A 17447-nucleotide genomic window follows, 5' to 3' on the forward strand; every position below is an offset into this window, starting at 1 on the left:
ATTTATTGAATTTTATTGATGAATCTCTTGGCAACCTTTATTTTTAGATAATCACATATTATAAAAACAGAATTACACCAAGCTCCGATTACAACTTAACAGGCCTAGTACTTTCCAACTGAAGCTGTTATCGGAGAAAAAAAATGTGAACTGAAGAATTAAACATATTTTACTAATTATAATTAACTAATTTTACATACTACATTTTTTACATATTACATTGAAATTCTGCTATAAGCTTACTAGGCTTGTTAAGTTAATCGAAGCTTGGTGACTCTTATCGATGTACATCGCAGATGTGTTTCGAACTGATTGCCAGTATTGAAAATCTATAGTGCACATAACGTAATTGTAACATTTTCACATCGTGTGTCACATTTATGGCCTTCTTCATAAATTCTTTGTAATTTTTTCTTTTTTGATAGCTATTGTTTATGAAGTTGTATATAGGTATATGTATCAAATACCTAACATAAAAACTGTTGCGGATAGAATGCTACATAATCGAGCTCCTGCCCTTAGACATGACAGATTTTTCCAGAAAGGAAATCTTGATATTAGGGAGTAAGTTATTTAATCAGACCTCGATATATATAAATTACGTATTAATTGTATTAATTGTGTTTATAAATTATGATTTAAGTATTAAGTTTTTAAATTATATTTAAAAATGTAGATTGTTTTTAAAAAGTGAGATATATTTCTGCAGGCAATTGATTGAAGATTTATATAAAAAAGTAAAAAGTGAACATAGTGACACAAACGAAGCGCATTCTGACTGGAAAGGAGCACCTATTCCTTATAAAGTCGCAAAAGCGCTGGCTCCTGATTATTATCGTAATATAGAATTAGATATATGGCACGAATTGAAACGAGGTGTGGTATAGAAATTTTATTTTCTTTTTTGAGGGCAAAAGTGAAATATTTAAAATAAATTAAACTAAAATTATTTATATACAGAGGTAAAATCTGCTGGCTGGAACAGATATAACAGTAATGAGCTTCAAGTCGGCGGCAAATGTCTGATAGAAATTAGCATAAATGATCTACAACAGTGTGATAGAAATAACAACAAGAATGTACGAGTTAATTTACCAGAATGTAGTACTAGCGAGACTAACAATAAAATTGAGCAACAAAAATTGAAGCAAGGGCCTCTTTGGCTTCACGGTTATATACAGGAAATGAATACAGAGAAAGAGCCAGTTCTGGTTTTTATTAAAGATTTAGGAGAAAAAAAATTTGTTCCATACGATGCTTTGAAGCCATTACCTTTAGTAAGAAAAAATAGGCCAAAAAATTGGGTACCAATTAATAGAAACCATTCAGTTACTATAGATTCAAGTTAGTTTATTAAATTAGTTTATTAAATTATTATTGTCATTTATACATATTTATATGTAACAATTCTTTATTTTATATTTAATTAGATCGACGATGGAAAAAATCATATAATTCTTTCTCGCGAAAGAGAAAAGATACCATAATCATAACAAATGAAAAGCCAAATAATACAAATAAAAATGTATTAATAAATAATAGTAATGTTGATAATAACGTTGAGGCTAATACCAATGTTGCTAAAAGTGGCTTTGATGAACATCACGGCGAACTTCGGTATGTATCTTAAAATATATTAGTTGCATTCTATCGTATAAAAAATAGTATTGCTTCACATTTTTCTAATAAACTGGATTCTTTAAAAGTGTAATTTTATTTTTAGTAAAATAAATCAAAGCCAAACATTAAAAAATCATTCTGTAGAAGATAATTCTATTTATACGACAAATGTAAGTATATTGTAAAATTTTAATATTGTACTTGAAATTCTTAAAGTATAAAAACGTACATTTTTGTTTATAGGAAGAGGCTAACAGTTTACCTATGATAACTACATTCGACAATTCACAGTCTACAGAGTCAAACAGTGTAATACAAGAAATAACGGATGAACATAAAAAACCTCATGCAGTATTTAAAAGGATGAATAATACTGCAAGGAAGATTGAAAAATCCATTAATCTTCAAAAATCAAGTTCGAAACCAAAAGTATTAAATGAGAATTATTCTTCATCTTACAATGGTAATTATTTCTAAATAAATAACATATTATGTCATATATATTATAACCTAAACATATATATTATAACCTAAACCATTATGTCTTCCGAGAACAATTTTACTCGAAATATATAGTATCTAACAAATGATAATCTTAATTCTCTGATATAAAAAATATAATTATAACAAATTTGGCTATGAGAATTAGCGCTGTACTATGTGCACGATTAATTTCAAATTATTAAATTGTATCTTACATATTTAATTACTAATTCGTATACATGTTTCGGCTAATTCTTGAGCCATCTTTAGTACATATAGATGAATCCACATAATTAGGTGAGCGATGAGCATAAGACGTACAAGACTTCAATATCTATTTGTTTTTCATTATTTTAATATCTGTATGTTTCCGTGTGAGGTGGTCAATCATCTTCACTCTAAGAAATGGTGATTGACTACTTCACATGAAACATTGCAGATATTAAAATAATGAAAAATCTGTGGACTGAAATCATGTGTACTGAAACATTGCGGATATTAAAATAATGAAAAATATATGCCGAAATATGTGTACGAATCAGATGTGTAAGATACAATTTAATAATTTGAAATTTATCGTGCACATAGTACAGCACTAATTTCTAATAACCAAATTTGTTATAATTATATTTTTTAATATTACCTATATATGTAATGTATACCAGAATGCATAGAATAAAATCTTCCTCAGAGAGGACATTTTGAAAAATGCAGCCCTATATTTAATTTTTAACTGGCATTAAAACAGCCTATCAGATTGTATATACAAAAATATTTCAGCAAATAAATTTCATATCAATTAATTTACTGGCAATTGGATATGCAGTTTCAATTTTTCTTAACAATTTATCAGAATATGTACTGATCTACTTTGTTAATTACAGATAACTCGCAAACAAATATATATGGCAACCCAAACGTGTCTTACGTTCCTCCAGATAACGGCAATGCATATCCTTATTATCCATACATACCAGGAAATTTTTCGATAACTGGAGAACACAATCCTGGTCAAATAGATCGTATGTATTTATTAACATTTTAATATTAATATTATATTATGAAAAAAATGATTTATATTTTACATTTCTTTTAGATTCATTGACATCGAATGTCTTTTACAATTTACATCTGCTGCATTTGGAGGTACGTAGTAGATAGAAAAGTAATTATAATTATATAATTTATCATCAATTATTAAATTATATATAATTATATAATTCTTATAATGTTAATGTTATATAATTATATAATTATATAACACAGGACACTTTCCGTACTTTAAATCCAACTTATTATGGACCGATAATATATGGACCGAATCATCAAAGCATGCAATCTTTGGGCACACCATCAAATGCTATAAACAGTAATTTGTCATTAAATTTTCCTACAAAATTCATATTAAAAAATCATTGATGAAACTTGAAACAAAAAGCTTGTATACAATTTTTAAATAGATGGTCCGTACATGCATATGCGGGAGGAAGTAGATCGCCTTGTTAACGATATGCAAAATAGTTCGTTAAATGAGGGATCAAATGCCAGTGCTGAAATTCCCAATGCTTCGCATGTGAACACGAATAGTGTGCAAAGCACAAATCAGTCGAAGCAAGGATCAAGAAATTTGAGCGAGAAAGACTTCTCACATCCCATTCAACAGAAAGGAAAGCAAACTGGAACTATTAAAGGTAATAACAGTAAAATTAAGTATGTCAATACTATAGAAAATAAATTTGTAGCATATAAAATAACATTATATTAAAATCGAAGAAATATTCACTTTTATTCATCTCTTATAACACGAAATAGAATTCAAAGATTAAGAAAAGGGACAACTAAGACATCCAGACATGCAATCTTTGGATGCTCCATCAAATGCTCATATGAACAGTAATTTAATAATAAAAATTCATAAAAGATTAATAATGAAATTTGAAACAAATTTTATACAATTTTTAATAGATATTCCATATATGCAATATATTCAAGAGGAAGTATATCGTCTTATTAATGACATGCAAAATTATTCGTTAACGTACAATGAGGCACCAAGTACCTGTGATGAGATTCCCGACGCTTTGCACATGAACATGAATTGTGTGCAAAAAGCAAAGCAAACTTGAAATCGAAATGTTACATCTAGAGAAAAGAGAGGCAAGAACAAATTTAAAACAAGAGATAGTAAAAAACAATATTAAAATAATTATATTAGTAATTAATAATATAAATTAAATAAGCAAATGAAACAATAAACGCTAAAAATTTTAGTAATTAAGATACAATTATAACTTACTAGAAAAGATCCAAACTCAAAACTAGATTCACAAACAAAGAACAAGAACGGTAAAAGAGACTTATAATTAATAGCATATATAAATATCAGATGTATCTTCAATCTAAAAAAAAAACCGTTGATTGTTAATATATTTATTTATATTTTGACATTTATTTATATTTTACCGTTAACTTTTAAGTAAGTAAGTGTCTAAGGTTTTTTGTAGGCAAGTTGATAGATGAGATACAGCACCCCAAAAAGTTTTTTAATTTTAATTTTTTATATTTTTTACTAATTTGTTATGTTAATTTATATGTATTAACTGTATTCTTATGAGAGAGAAATGTAAAAATGATGGTTTAAGATTTTTAAGCATCTTGGTAACATTTTATTTTCCTTTTTCAGAACAAGATTTTTTAAGAGAATTATGGCTGAGATGTTATGGCTATCTATTTAAAGCTTAATGTTTGATAATTATTGTCCTTTGTGATGGGAGATACATTGCGTATTATTATTATTAGCTTTCGAATTTGTGTTTCTGAGATTGTATATTATTTATTATATACATATATATATGATTTTATTTTTACATTTTAATGTTTATTGTTTTAATTTTAATTATCTGCGTTTGTTTGTTTCATTATTTTTTTATTAATTATCAATTTAATTTATGTAATAATCTGCTCAATCTTCTATTTTTTTGTCTATTGTTTTGAATTTGCCACTCTCTTGGATCTTTTCTAGACAGATTATTACGATTTTGACTAAGAACAATTTTTTATTTTTTTATTATTGGACTATATTTTGTTTTAAAAGGACTATAAGTGAATACATTAAATTGTACTAAAAAATTGCACTTGACGAAATTGAGATTTCCAATCAATAATTTCTGTTTTATAATATTTTACAATAATTATTTTATTAAATTGATTGCATACACATCCTTTATACTTATATATGTATAAAATTATAAATATAAATAGGATTGAAGGGTAAGTCAGAGAACATAAATATGAAAACTTAACTAATTATATATTTTCTCATTGTACATACATTTCTTTTTGTAAAAATATGCTTGATTATTCATTTTAGTTTTACAGAACTTTCTGTGAGAGAACTTGTGAGAGAACAATACATTTTTTTTTATGTCACTTTCTCTTATAGGCAATAAGATACGAAATCGCCAGCAAAATGCTCGCGGATCATCGCATATGCAATATTCAGGTCAATATGGCGCGACAATGCCGAGTGGTTCTGTGAATCCATACAATGCGCGAAGATACGATGTGCATATGCTGCAACCGCAGCAGCATCATTGGGATCCGATGTCGCATCAGATAGCACCTAGTGTGATAGCCGGTCCGACAAACGGTTATGCAATACCGCAGTATACAACATCGAACCAAATAATTCCTTATCACGAACTTCCACCACATTACACGAACGAAAGCAACTCAGGGAATCCTTCGTACTATCTGGGAAATGGTAGCTACATACCCGTACCATACTTACCACCTCAGCACGATGCAACTGAGAACGGAGCTGTACCTCCGTCGTATCCGCAGCATTTTTATTCAACGACCGAAGCTTACCCGCCAGATCATTCATCAATAAACGGCCAACCAATGATGTACTCGCAGCCGGTGATGTATCCACAATCGGTGCAATATCATGCTGTACCATCACCATCACAACATATACAAGAACAGTGGAACCCAACCTTGGGACCACAACCTTCTTATGTTACCCAATGTATTGCTCCAAATCCAAGTCTAGCTCCGATCATAGAACCATCTCCTAACGGACAATGTACCGTTCCAAAAGGTTCACTTTAGATATATATATATTTTGAAAATTGATAATTAAGATTGAATCTCTATTGCAGTAACTATTAAAAGATCTTCATATAACATAATAGTATTATATAAAATAATATTAGTTAACATATCGACATTCCCCGTGAAAAAGTAAGATTCTGAAGACTGATGATAATTATAAAATACGAAATACATCGTAATAAAAATTAAAAAATAATTAACTACATAGAAAATTTAGACACAAAACAGCTATATGGAGTAAAATATATTAACTATTTGCAATTCTCGTTAAAAATAGACAAGATTGTTCGCTATGACTTACCAGAGTTTTCCATACCGTATATAAAGCTCCATATATTATACAAAGTAGAAAATGTTTAAGATACAGTTATAAGCTGTATATACAAACTAATTTAACATGCCACGTATTAACGTGAGAACAATGAGAAAAATGTGATGTTATGATGCAGCTGATCTATTGTATCAATGTTTAAAAATTTAAACTGAGATACTTGAAATTTTTATAGATATAGTTTAAAAAAAAGAAAATGCAAGACTAATTTCAACTCAGTTTCAATATTATCTTTAATCGATAATGTAATTAATAAGTTTCTTCATTAAAAAGAAAAAAATTATAGTGCCTTCAATAACTATAATGAGAACATTCCTTCTGCCTGTTCTCCTTGCAGAAATATTCCGTATTTAGCGATATTTATCGGTATTTTAAATAATTGGAAAATCATTATTAATTATAATTACTCCGTATTTCTTAAATACCGACGAATATCGTAAATGAAACGAATATTATTTTCAATGGAGTGAATTGGATATCTATCTCTATTGGGATTATTATATCATTCTTTTTCATACATATATAACAAACTTAATTATTTCATAAAAAAATATCTAGGCTTAACTTAAATATTTAGAATATTTAAGAATCAATACATACATAAGTTAAGATCTTGTAATTCATTAATATTATTAAGTTTACTAAAGTCCTTCAACATTTATACAATTTTACTTAATATTAACCTTTATACAATTTTTGCTAAATCTTTTTCGAATAAATAATACAGAAAGATCAATCAAATCTATTTTATTTGTTGTATTCTCAATTTTTAGATGGGGTAATTGTGTTTGTTTGTATTTTAAATAGGTTAGAACCTAAAAACATTTTTTAAAGACTTAAGATCCTGCGAATCCAAATAATTGTCGTAATCGAATATTACTAAATAAATCATGTTGGAATTATACAAAAAATTCATATGTTTTCATGTGATGATTATAACTAATGAATAAATGTGACGCGACATACGTAAACGCAAGCACGTTGATGTATTATTTGAACTTTCTAAGAGAATTTCGAGACTATCACATAATCTTCGGTATGTTATGTGATAAAAGGAAGCTATAGATTATCGAAGTTTTTTTAAAGCACAATTGTCACGATAATTAATGCCTACTGGAACAGAAGTGATAAAATGAATATAAAATCTATATACATATATATATCACTGATATGCGATACATATTAGTGATGTATACAATATAAACAGTGGTACTGTAAATTTTTTAAGTTACACATCATGAAGTATTAAAACAAAAAAGGTATGGACAAACGTGATTGATCGTCAACGAAACTGGATACTCTTATATATGCATATATATTTATAGAAATTCTAATATCGAACCGTACAATAAGATATTCTCCTCCATATAAGATACATGCGAAAAAAATTATTATCTCTACGGTACATTTTAAAAGTGGTGGTAGTAAACTCGCTATTATGGGGCTTGGTTTTGATTTTAATCGCCAGAATTCTACGCTCATATATTATACAACGTGCTAACGCTAGAGGCACTCTATAAGAACTGAGATTTCACAAGGTAATCAAGAAAAGGTCCAGTGTGATACACGAAGCTTAATGTTAAACTATTTACACGTATATTACACTTGATCTTCACTATTTACAATCGAAAATCTCAGGTGGATATATTATTGATCTGATAAAAGAAAAAGTAAAATGGAATGATAAGATCTATGTTCTTTCGTAACATACAGTTTCGATAAGTTCTTCGGAAGTGCAACTTACAAAGAAATATTTATACTCTCGTGCTTGTTATATTTGATATATAGGCAAACTTATTTGGCATTAAAGGCCAATAAAATTCTTCGAGTTTCATCGCGTAATACATATTGTTAATTTTCATTGCAAGATCCCCGCATTTCTACGAGAATCCCTTTCTTCATTGCACACATTTACATACTGTATTAGACTCGCGTATTATTGGTGTCTCGGGTGTGTGCGATTTCCTCTAAATATAAGTGCATCAATTGTATAATCTATCTGTACATTCGCTACACAGTTCAAATACACAATAATATTAACATATTTAATATTGGACTAATAAGAACAGGGATGCTCTGAAAGATCTCGCAATAAAAAGTAATGATTTCAAGCGAATGAAACAGTGAGAAATTGCAAATCTATAATCAAGAATCTTTCAATTATTTAAAGAAAAAAAAATATAACATGACGTGATCAGCTTGAAATGTTAGTCCGTCTGTCGATAAAAGTAAAGATTAGAAAATGAATTAAAAATTATTAGTAAACACTTATGCGAGGGAGGAAAACATAGATAATGCTGTAACGCGCATTTCTCAGAAATTTTATTTTCGTTTAATTCATGAAAAAGAGAAATCATTTCACCATAGTTCTCATATATTCCACTTCATTCAATCACTATTTATATACGATAAAGGTATTACAGTAATTTGCTATGTACGAATTAATCTTTAGCTACTTCCACATCAGATCTGAATCGTAGGCATTACACTATAGAACCCGGATGTCAGCTCTGATTTGAAAACAACTTCTCTCTATATAAGTCCATATTAAATATATTTTACAATAATATTATCATTGTACATGAACAACGTATGCTCTACACCTCGCATTGCTTATCGCTAATTAACCAGCGCAATGACAAGATTTTTATATTACTCGACAAAAACAATAAAATTAAGATATAAATATAATATACATGCTACATAAAACACCATAAAAGAACGTTGTTAATTAAAGCTAAACAAAAATTAGTCTGGCTAAATTAGCCTTACAGAGTTTGATACTAGAAGGTAGCACTAGTAATAATGTGGAAGAGAATAACATGAAGATTCAAAAGATATAAAAACTGTCTAAATGATTGAAAGATTTTCAAGATTAAACTACATCGACAATTTGAATTAACGCTAGAGTAACAATTTAGTTATCTCTCTTTCTAGATTATAATCTTTTAAGAATTATATAATATTCCAATCATATCAGATTGTAATCTTTTTCTACAAAAACATAATATATAATATAGTATATAACATAGGCAGAGAAAAAAGTGTCTCTTAACGCTAATTCGTACTAGCGTAGCAGATTCTACATTTTTGTTATGTTTTTCTGGAAAGTCACGTTATCATAAGGATAATGATAAAATAAAAACTGTATCCTAACAAAAAAGTTTGCGCTGGTTGAAACAACGATCGACAAGAAGGTGTTAATTAGTTAAAATAGACGAGGGGGGACTGGATTTGTGTGACCCCAATATGTGCGCCGCCTTGGTACCTCCTATAGTAAAATAAATCTCATGTTAATATCGCTTACAGACTACTTATTATATGTTAAGCATAATTTCATGTAATTTAAAGTATAACATTATATTATATTTACGAATTCGTGGTCTCAAAGATTGTGAAGATACTTACATAAAAGTAGTGGTAAAACAGGCGAAGGGAGGTTATTCCTTATTTTCCTCAGTAGTAACAGTGTTGGAAGGATTTTGGGACTCTGACGAGGATAAAGGCGGCGCTTCTGCTGCTGTGTCGGTTGCGTCTTGACTCGAATCCGAGCTGTCCTTCATTTCCTCCTGCTTCTTTTCTTCACTGGGAGCGGTACTTTTAGCTTCGTCCACCACATTCTCCGACTCCTCCGTCACTTTTTCGTCCTTGGAATTGGCATCCGTCACTTTCTCAACGTCTTTACTGTCTTTACTGTCCGCACCCTCCGCGTTTTTGTCTTCGTTCTGTATCGTCTTACTTTCCTCCTTCTCCTCTTTCTCTTCGTCTACTTCCATCTTTGCAGACTCCTCTTCCGTGTGTTTTTCGCTTTTGTTGTTGGATGTTTCATCGTCTGTGTTGTTCTCATTGTTCTTTTCCTGCCTCTTGGGCCGTCCACGTCCACGACCACCACCACCACCCCGCGTCGATGGTTCCCTCTTTTCCTTCTTGGGTGGCGATGGCACTGGCGTTGTAGAAGTTAGGCCTCTGGCTGAACTGCGAGTGCGTCTCCTGCCTTCTACTTCACCGACTGCAGATTTGTTCATGCCCTGCAAAATAGCAAGTGTTTTAAAAACGAACGGCCAGGGATATCTACAGCAAAAAAAAAATAAAATTCAAAATACATCAAATGGTTTTGCCTCGAAAAGATCATAGTGTTACAAGTCGTGAATCGCAAGATACAATATTCTTAATGCACTCCATCTTTATCGCACCTCAAATTGTAATTAATTGGAATTAACGTTTGTTGATTCTTAACATCATCAATAGATAGCAATTTATAATTGGCGCCTACGCAATGATTGGTTCCTCATGCCTCGCTGAGGGCGCTTATTTCCTTCTTTGCTGTCCCCACCCCGGCCAATCAACATCCCCACTCCTCACGTATAACGCTCACGTAGGCAGCAGGCGAAGTCGACGACGGAGAAGGCTAAAACGGAGGGAAATAACCGACAGTGAGGGATGGAGGGGGGAAGAGGCGAGGACCTTGACCAGCGGGACCTCGGCGAAGATTTTTGGGACGTATGATAAGCCGATTCGATCCGATGTGAAAAGTTTTTTCCCTGTTTTTAGATAATCGCGCGAGTCGTCGCGAGACGCACCTTTAAGATTGCCTCGCCTTCCTGAGCGGTCCTTTCGAGAGTGGAGAGCCTCTTGGTGCCGCTTCGTTTGTTTTTCGTCGGAGTCGGTTTCTCCTCCGTCGACTGTTCCTGCAAAATCAAGCTTCCTATGTATTCGCTCTCCTATTACGAATACATTCTATCGCGCACACATACAGTCATGCGCTCGCGCGCAGCGTCTGCGCATGTGTACTTGTACGTATGTGTATGCATGTATGTACGTACATATTTCTTCGCGAGAAATGTATATATGCATGTATGTACATACGCGTATCACGCTTACGCAGTCGCGCGCTCGTTGACGTCTTGAGATCGTCCGAGAGAGAAAGAGAGAATTGCGAGTTGCAAAGAAAATGCGGAGCGACGGGCGCACGGCACCACGCGACATGACATGATAATTACGACGTTCGACATGATAAGATTATCGAGGACCGTTGAACCATCCTCGAGACTCTAACGTCGTAGTTCAAGTTTCCCGCCATTTTGCCGTGCGCTCGCCTGTATCGTCTTCAACGTCTCTACGCTTCGCGCGCGCGCGCGCGCGCGTGCGAGCGCGACTCCAGACCGGTCGTCGACGGCGGTGGCGTCTCGCGGACGTGGACGCGGCGTTGCTGCCGATGACGGCCATCGCGTTGCCTAAGTTCCTGGCGCGACGCCGCGAGTTGCGACTGATTTCCCGCCTTTTCGCGCGGCGCCGAGATGTATGGCGTGCGAGCGAACAGGAGCGAGCGAGAGAGAGAGAGAGAAAAGAGGAGGGGACAAAGAGAAGAGATTAGAGCGTGGAGCGAGCGATTCCTCCCCCGGTCGCAAGAGTCGGCGCGATAAAAAAAAAAACATCCACCATCTTTGCTGACGACGGGAGATAATGTGCGTACGTACGCACGGCGCAGTTACGAAAAATTTCTCGCTGGATGGAAGAAAGAAAAGCAAGCAGGCAGGCAGGATGGGAGGGCAGGCGACCGGTCGGTCTGTCGGAGGCGCGCGGCGCCATGGTGCCGACGCACCACATGGCGCGACCGCGTCGTAACGACGCGCCACACAGCGTACGGCGTAAGCGCGTATACGACAGCCTGGCCGTCGCCGTCGTCCGAGGGGGCCCCGGGAGTACGCGCGGAAGGACGCGTCCCCGCGACCGCGGCACTCGCGGGGGAGGGGAGCACACTGCCGTCTCGCACACGCCGCTCACGGCATGAAAACTCGGCTTGACGAAGGTGTTTCTGACGTACCCGCCGGCCTGCTTACCTTGGACGCATCCTCGATGTTGTTGTCGCTCTTGGTCTCCGTCTTTGCGTCAGACATCTCTTCACGTGTGAATCACTCAAAAACACTGGGAAATCCACGATTCCACGGCGAGAATTCGCGCTGCGCCCGGTCGCACTGTTTATACGATAAGGAAAGATGGCGGTTAGCGTGGGTCACGTGACACCTCGTCAAACCTCAGAGCGGGAGTTCGGCGCGCCGTCCCGCGCCGCCGCGATCAACTACGCGCGTAGCGACGCACACGCGACCCCGATCAGCCCGATGCAGAGATTCTCGCCCTCGCCGACGGTATTCTACGCTGCACGCTCGTCGATTTTTCTCCCCTTTTTTTTTATTATTATTGTAAAAGGGCGAAGCTCGTTTACGTCAGCAGTAATGCGATTCTACATAATTTGCGATATCGTGTACAATAAAATTAAATTAAATATTGAATGATTCTTTTTTTTTTATTAAAAAATTTTCAATTCGTAGCTATTTGCTGTCGAGCAACATTCGTTTAGAATAATTAAAAGTACAGCGTAGAATACCGTCGCAGAATTTAAAACCGGAATGATTTGGATAAAGACCGCACCAGCAATTTTGAAAATAATTTTCACGGGTGTATATTAAATTGTAATTAACATCGCGCACGCGTACTTACTTTACTTACCTGCTTCAAAATCATATATTGTAGAATGTATATATATATATATGTCGTTCTGTTATAGTCTTTCTTTCGATTTATAGAATTATAAGAGGAAATCAATATAGGATTTTTTTAATTATTTATATGCTGCTTTGAATTAAAGATGTAATTTTTTGTGTTTACGCATCATGAAACATGTGAATGTTGAAATTAATCTAAGAATATTATACATTTTGACACAAATAAAATAAATTTTTTTACTTAGAATCTAAATAAAATAGAAAATTGCATAAATATGTAATACCTATTTTTTGTTTTTTTTGTCTCGTAATTGTATCGATATATCCGATATAATCCTTAAATGTCTTTATCTCCGCCTATTCTATTCTGTAAAATAGAAATTATTAGAAAGAGTTCCACAGTTAGCAAACTTTTAACTGTTGATTTTAACAATAAGTCGTTAATGTGTTGGCATTCTTCGGAACCAAAATCTCGCTCTGAAATCGTCGCTGCATGTCAAAAATGCAGGCGCGGTTGGTGAATGTATAATCATCCTCACAGGACCGTTATGACCCAATGACAGCAACTGTTTTCTTGATGCATTACGAGAATTCCATGCACACAACGAGGTAGTGGCTTCGTCAGGGAACAACACATAGTCTTCGGTATGATTAAAGATCGCCTGTGCTTTGTGTTCCTGTCTACCTGTGGAAAACAGTTTAGTCAATCATATGTTCGTGATATATTGTATTATATCATAACATTAACAAGGCATACCGCACCGAACGTATTCCAAGTACATCAAAACGCATTTATAGTCTTTTTACCTGTAGTTCCGGCACCTGTATACGCTATTAGACATCTGCTAGTAGATAATTCCCATAACTTTATCAAAGAATCCTTTCCTGAGGACAATATATACTGGAACCCAAAATTATATAATTACTCAAAATTAAATAGAGAAATAAAACAGTAAGCTTCCATTGGCAATTTACATGTATAAATCTTGTGCAATGTTACCGCTAGAATTACTACCTTGCCATTCCTTGTGAACGTCACTGAGCATACTTCATAACCATCGTGTGCTTTTGCGAAAGTGTTTACACATCGATTTGATACTCCATCCCACAGTTTGATGCTTCCATCTTTTCCTGCCGATACATAAGTCTTTGCATCTGGAGAATACTTGATGCTAGTTATTCCAGCTGTATGCTGATGATTCGGTATGCTACACACAAAACATTGTGCAGTATTTACGTCATATAATCTAACTATCGGATGATTGGTCCCAACTATAAGAAAATCTCCAGTTGGATGGAAAGATAGACATCGAATTTGATCCGCATCTGTGATAGTCCTGAAAGCCTTTTTAACACTGGCTTTACTAAAATCAAACAACTTTACAGAGAAGTCACGACTGCCAGATACAAGTATAGGCTCCCTAGGATGAAACTCCAAACATGTTACTTCTTCCAAGTGATCGTATAAAGTTCTTATAACTGGATGACCTCCAGTTTGATCTCCAGGTGCAATCTCTTCTGGTGCAGACTTGGCTAGCATTCTGTCTACATCTAAAATCTTGATCGAGGCATCTACAGAACCAGTAGCTATTAGCTGACCATCTGCTGAGAAAGCTCCAGCCCTGCAGTTTCCTTTGTGGGATGTAACATATGCTGTTTCGTATTGTGCTGGTTCTGGAGCTTGAGTCTGAGCTTCTGTCTCAAATTCTAGGTCTAATCCAGGACCTAAAGTGTTGTCAAAACTCGATGTAAACGAGGATAAGTTAGCACTATTATCCTTTTTGGAACGATCTGGTTCATGAGCAGAACCGATCAACATCAAATGAAGCAGTCGATCTGAAGGTGGACATGGTGGATCTGTCTGTATCATATTGGATAGCTGGACGGCTAGAGTCTGATGACCATCGTAGAACAACTGACTGAAATATTCAACATAACTTACTTGATAATCCTTAATAATAATACTTGATAATACTTGATAAATTGATTGATTGCACATGTTCTACTTTTGTTATCTTGCTGATAAAGCTACAATTGTAAATTACACTTGCCATTGGACGTTTACAAAAGAATCGCGCTTTATATAGAGAATATTAATGGTGAAGGAGTAAAATTCAAAGGAGAGCGTGCAAAGAAACGATTATAAACAACCTGATCATCAATCTGTAAAGCAGCTCTCTGCTCTTTATGATGTTCTTCGGATCCGCCTCAGGTTCTTTCATTGCGTTCTGGCCCGCCGTGTTCCCTGAAGGTGACTGAATGTTGGCGAGTTTAACTAAAACCGTCTAAAAAAAATACTTTAAACCGCCCATTAATCGATGACCCCGGCCTTTTTTGCAGGTTATGTCGCGTTGTTGTCACCCCATCGCATTTACGCTCGTGCTTCTGCATCGCTTACGTTTGATTGGTGGTTCAGGCAGTCGCGACCAATCAGCGATGCGCGCCATTGTCAGTGCGAGTTCCACGTGACACAGATTTGCGAAAAACTCCACAATGGCCGAGATTGATAGCAATTCAGGATTAAATAAGACCATCTCCGAACAAAAGGGTATATGCCGCAAAAAGTTGTCGTTGAACGAACACGCTCTACGAAAGCGGCAGGTCTTTAAGTTCGTTACAAGTGACAGAGATATCTATGTGAACAATAAGACACCTTTCAAGGTACCTCATGTAAAAGTCATCATAACCTTCCAATCGTTGCAACTTCGCTGTAGATTCAAAACGAATGCACATTTGTTTCGAAACTCTGTCGTCGCATTTTCTCAGATATTTGTAAATATTTTAGGGACAATTATACAAATGCGAGAAACTGCTTGACAAAGGTGCTTCTGAGCTGGTCATTCATGGGCTTGGTGCTGCTGTGTGCAAAGCAGCCAGCTTGGCTCTACGATTGAAAGAAATTCATCATGATACTTTAGATCTTGATGTTAAAACCTCTACCATCACTTTAGTAGGTACGTATACTTTTCTATATACATAATCAAACTAAAATGAAAGTCTAAGAATGTCTTGTTAATTACAGATGATCTAGAAGCATTAAACGACAATGTAGATGATGAGATAAACAACAGGCAAAACTCTTCTATACACATACGTGTCATTAGGAGAGTGCCAGTAGCTGTGCTGAGATCTAAATTAAGAACAAATTGATATTGAGACTTTGTAAAACGATATGTTTAAGTAATAAGTGTGTAGATAGAGTGAATAATAGAATATGTATGATAGAGTGAATGGAATTATTAGCTACATTATTATTTCAATATAGTTTATATTATAGGGAATTATATAATTTTTTTACGATGATCTTCTCTTTAAACGAACTAGTTCACTGGTTAGGTTTAACGATCTTTGAGATATGGATCAATTTAATTGCCTTAATGTTCTTCACTATTTTGCTAGCTTTAAAATTAGATGAAAATTTATTTTTGGGACCATCAGGATGGTGGGAAGTATTTTCGCCACTCTTTGTAGCAGATGGTTTAAATACATATTTTTGCGCTATTATTTTTATAAGAATGTATATGGAAGGAATGATTAGAGCAGGCATTTTGCGAGCTCTATGGAGTCAAATATCATTATTATTAATTTTTGTGTTTAAGTATCTTCTGTGTAAAAAGCTCTCTGGACAAAGCACGTTGGAGTATTCTGAAGTTTTGAGTCCTGTATTTATTCTTCTGCAATTGATTGCTGTCAGAGCTTGTCAATTACATTAAGAAAAATAGAAGAATTTTCCTGTACTACTTCGATACTTCCAGAATCATCATCTGTAAGAACAATATGTATTATATAATACACTTGTACATTTTTACTGTATTTTGTCAGATTTATTTAGATTAAATTATTTAAGAAATTTTATCTTTCTGTAAATATTATATAAATATTTTTATCCTGCTATTTAATATTATAACATATTCAGACTGTTTCTGAATACATTATGCAATACAAATTTAATAAATATTCTCTTAAAAGAATAATGATATATGATACAAGAATAATTAAAATGATAAAGCAATATATTAATAAAAAAAATAATATAATTTTTTGAATTAATATTTTTGTTATTATACTTGTTATTATGTTAAACTTATTGATTGTTGTTTTATAATAAGCAGTTTTGACGAAAAGTAATAAACATTAATTTTTTGTTATATATTTATTTTATATTATGATGGATAATTTTTAAATTCTCTATTAATTTCCAAATTATTTACAGGACTTTATTATTTATGATAATTAATAGGGAAAAAAATGAAAATTTAATTTGGAATACTTGGAAATAATAAATTTATCTGTGAAGAAATTAATGTATTTAATAATAATAATAAATTATACATATATATATTTTATATATATATATATATATATATATATATATATATTATTTATAATAATAA

General features: G+C 33.6%; 4 protein-coding genes across 4 annotated transcripts in view; 2 read left to right on the forward strand and 2 right to left on the reverse strand.

Annotated features, from left to right (window-relative positions):
- Positions 1 to 6216, forward strand: part of LOC105627942 — a 7670-nt gene extending 1454 nt beyond the window's left edge. Inside the window, exons 3-13 of the mRNA XM_012209217.1 lie at positions 426 to 564; positions 710 to 876; positions 961 to 1344; positions 1431 to 1617; positions 1724 to 1790; positions 1864 to 2083; positions 2988 to 3125; positions 3200 to 3249; positions 3370 to 3472; positions 3564 to 3803; positions 5546 to 6216. Coding sequence (XP_012064607.1) covers positions 426 to 564; positions 710 to 876; positions 961 to 1344; positions 1431 to 1617; positions 1724 to 1790; positions 1864 to 2083; positions 2988 to 3125; positions 3200 to 3249; positions 3370 to 3472; positions 3564 to 3803; positions 5546 to 6216 — 2366 coding nt within the window. The remainder of the gene's footprint in view (positions 1 to 425; positions 565 to 709; positions 877 to 960; positions 1345 to 1430; positions 1618 to 1723; positions 1791 to 1863; positions 2084 to 2987; positions 3126 to 3199; positions 3250 to 3369; positions 3473 to 3563; positions 3804 to 5545) is intronic.
- Positions 6217 to 9990: 3774 nt separating this feature from the next.
- Positions 9991 to 12447, reverse strand: LOC105616988 (chromosomal protein D1-like). The gene is made up of 3 exons (XM_012198572.1): positions 12391 to 12447; positions 11131 to 11238; positions 9991 to 10578 (listed from the first exon to the last, which is right to left on the reverse strand). Exons 1-3 carry the CDS (start codon positions 12445 to 12447, stop codon positions 9991 to 9993), a joined length of 753 nt encoding a protein of 250 aa, XP_012053962.1.
- A 1046-nt stretch (positions 12448 to 13493) lies between these two features.
- Positions 13494 to 15275, reverse strand: LOC105616999 (cleavage stimulation factor subunit 1). The gene is made up of 4 exons (XM_012198583.1): positions 15205 to 15275; positions 14069 to 14972; positions 13861 to 13954; positions 13494 to 13738 (listed from the first exon to the last, which is right to left on the reverse strand). The coding sequence occupies exons 1-4, from the start codon at positions 15273 to 15275 to the stop codon at positions 13494 to 13496; spliced, it is 1314 nt and encodes a 437-aa protein (XP_012053973.1).
- Positions 15276 to 15546: 271 nt separating this feature from the next.
- Positions 15547 to 16203, forward strand: LOC105617010 (ribonuclease P protein subunit p20-like). The gene is made up of 3 exons (XM_012198594.1): positions 15547 to 15714; positions 15839 to 16007; positions 16076 to 16203. Exons 1-3 carry the CDS (start codon positions 15547 to 15549, stop codon positions 16201 to 16203), a joined length of 465 nt encoding a protein of 154 aa, XP_012053984.1.
- The last annotated feature ends 1244 nt before the right edge of the window (positions 16204 to 17447 follow it).

Source organism: Atta cephalotes (genome assembly GCF_000143395.1).
Source record: "Atta cephalotes unplaced genomic scaffold scaffold00001, whole genome shotgun sequence".
In the NCBI taxonomy this organism is placed as follows: Eukaryota; Metazoa; Arthropoda; class Insecta; order Hymenoptera; family Formicidae; genus Atta; species Atta cephalotes.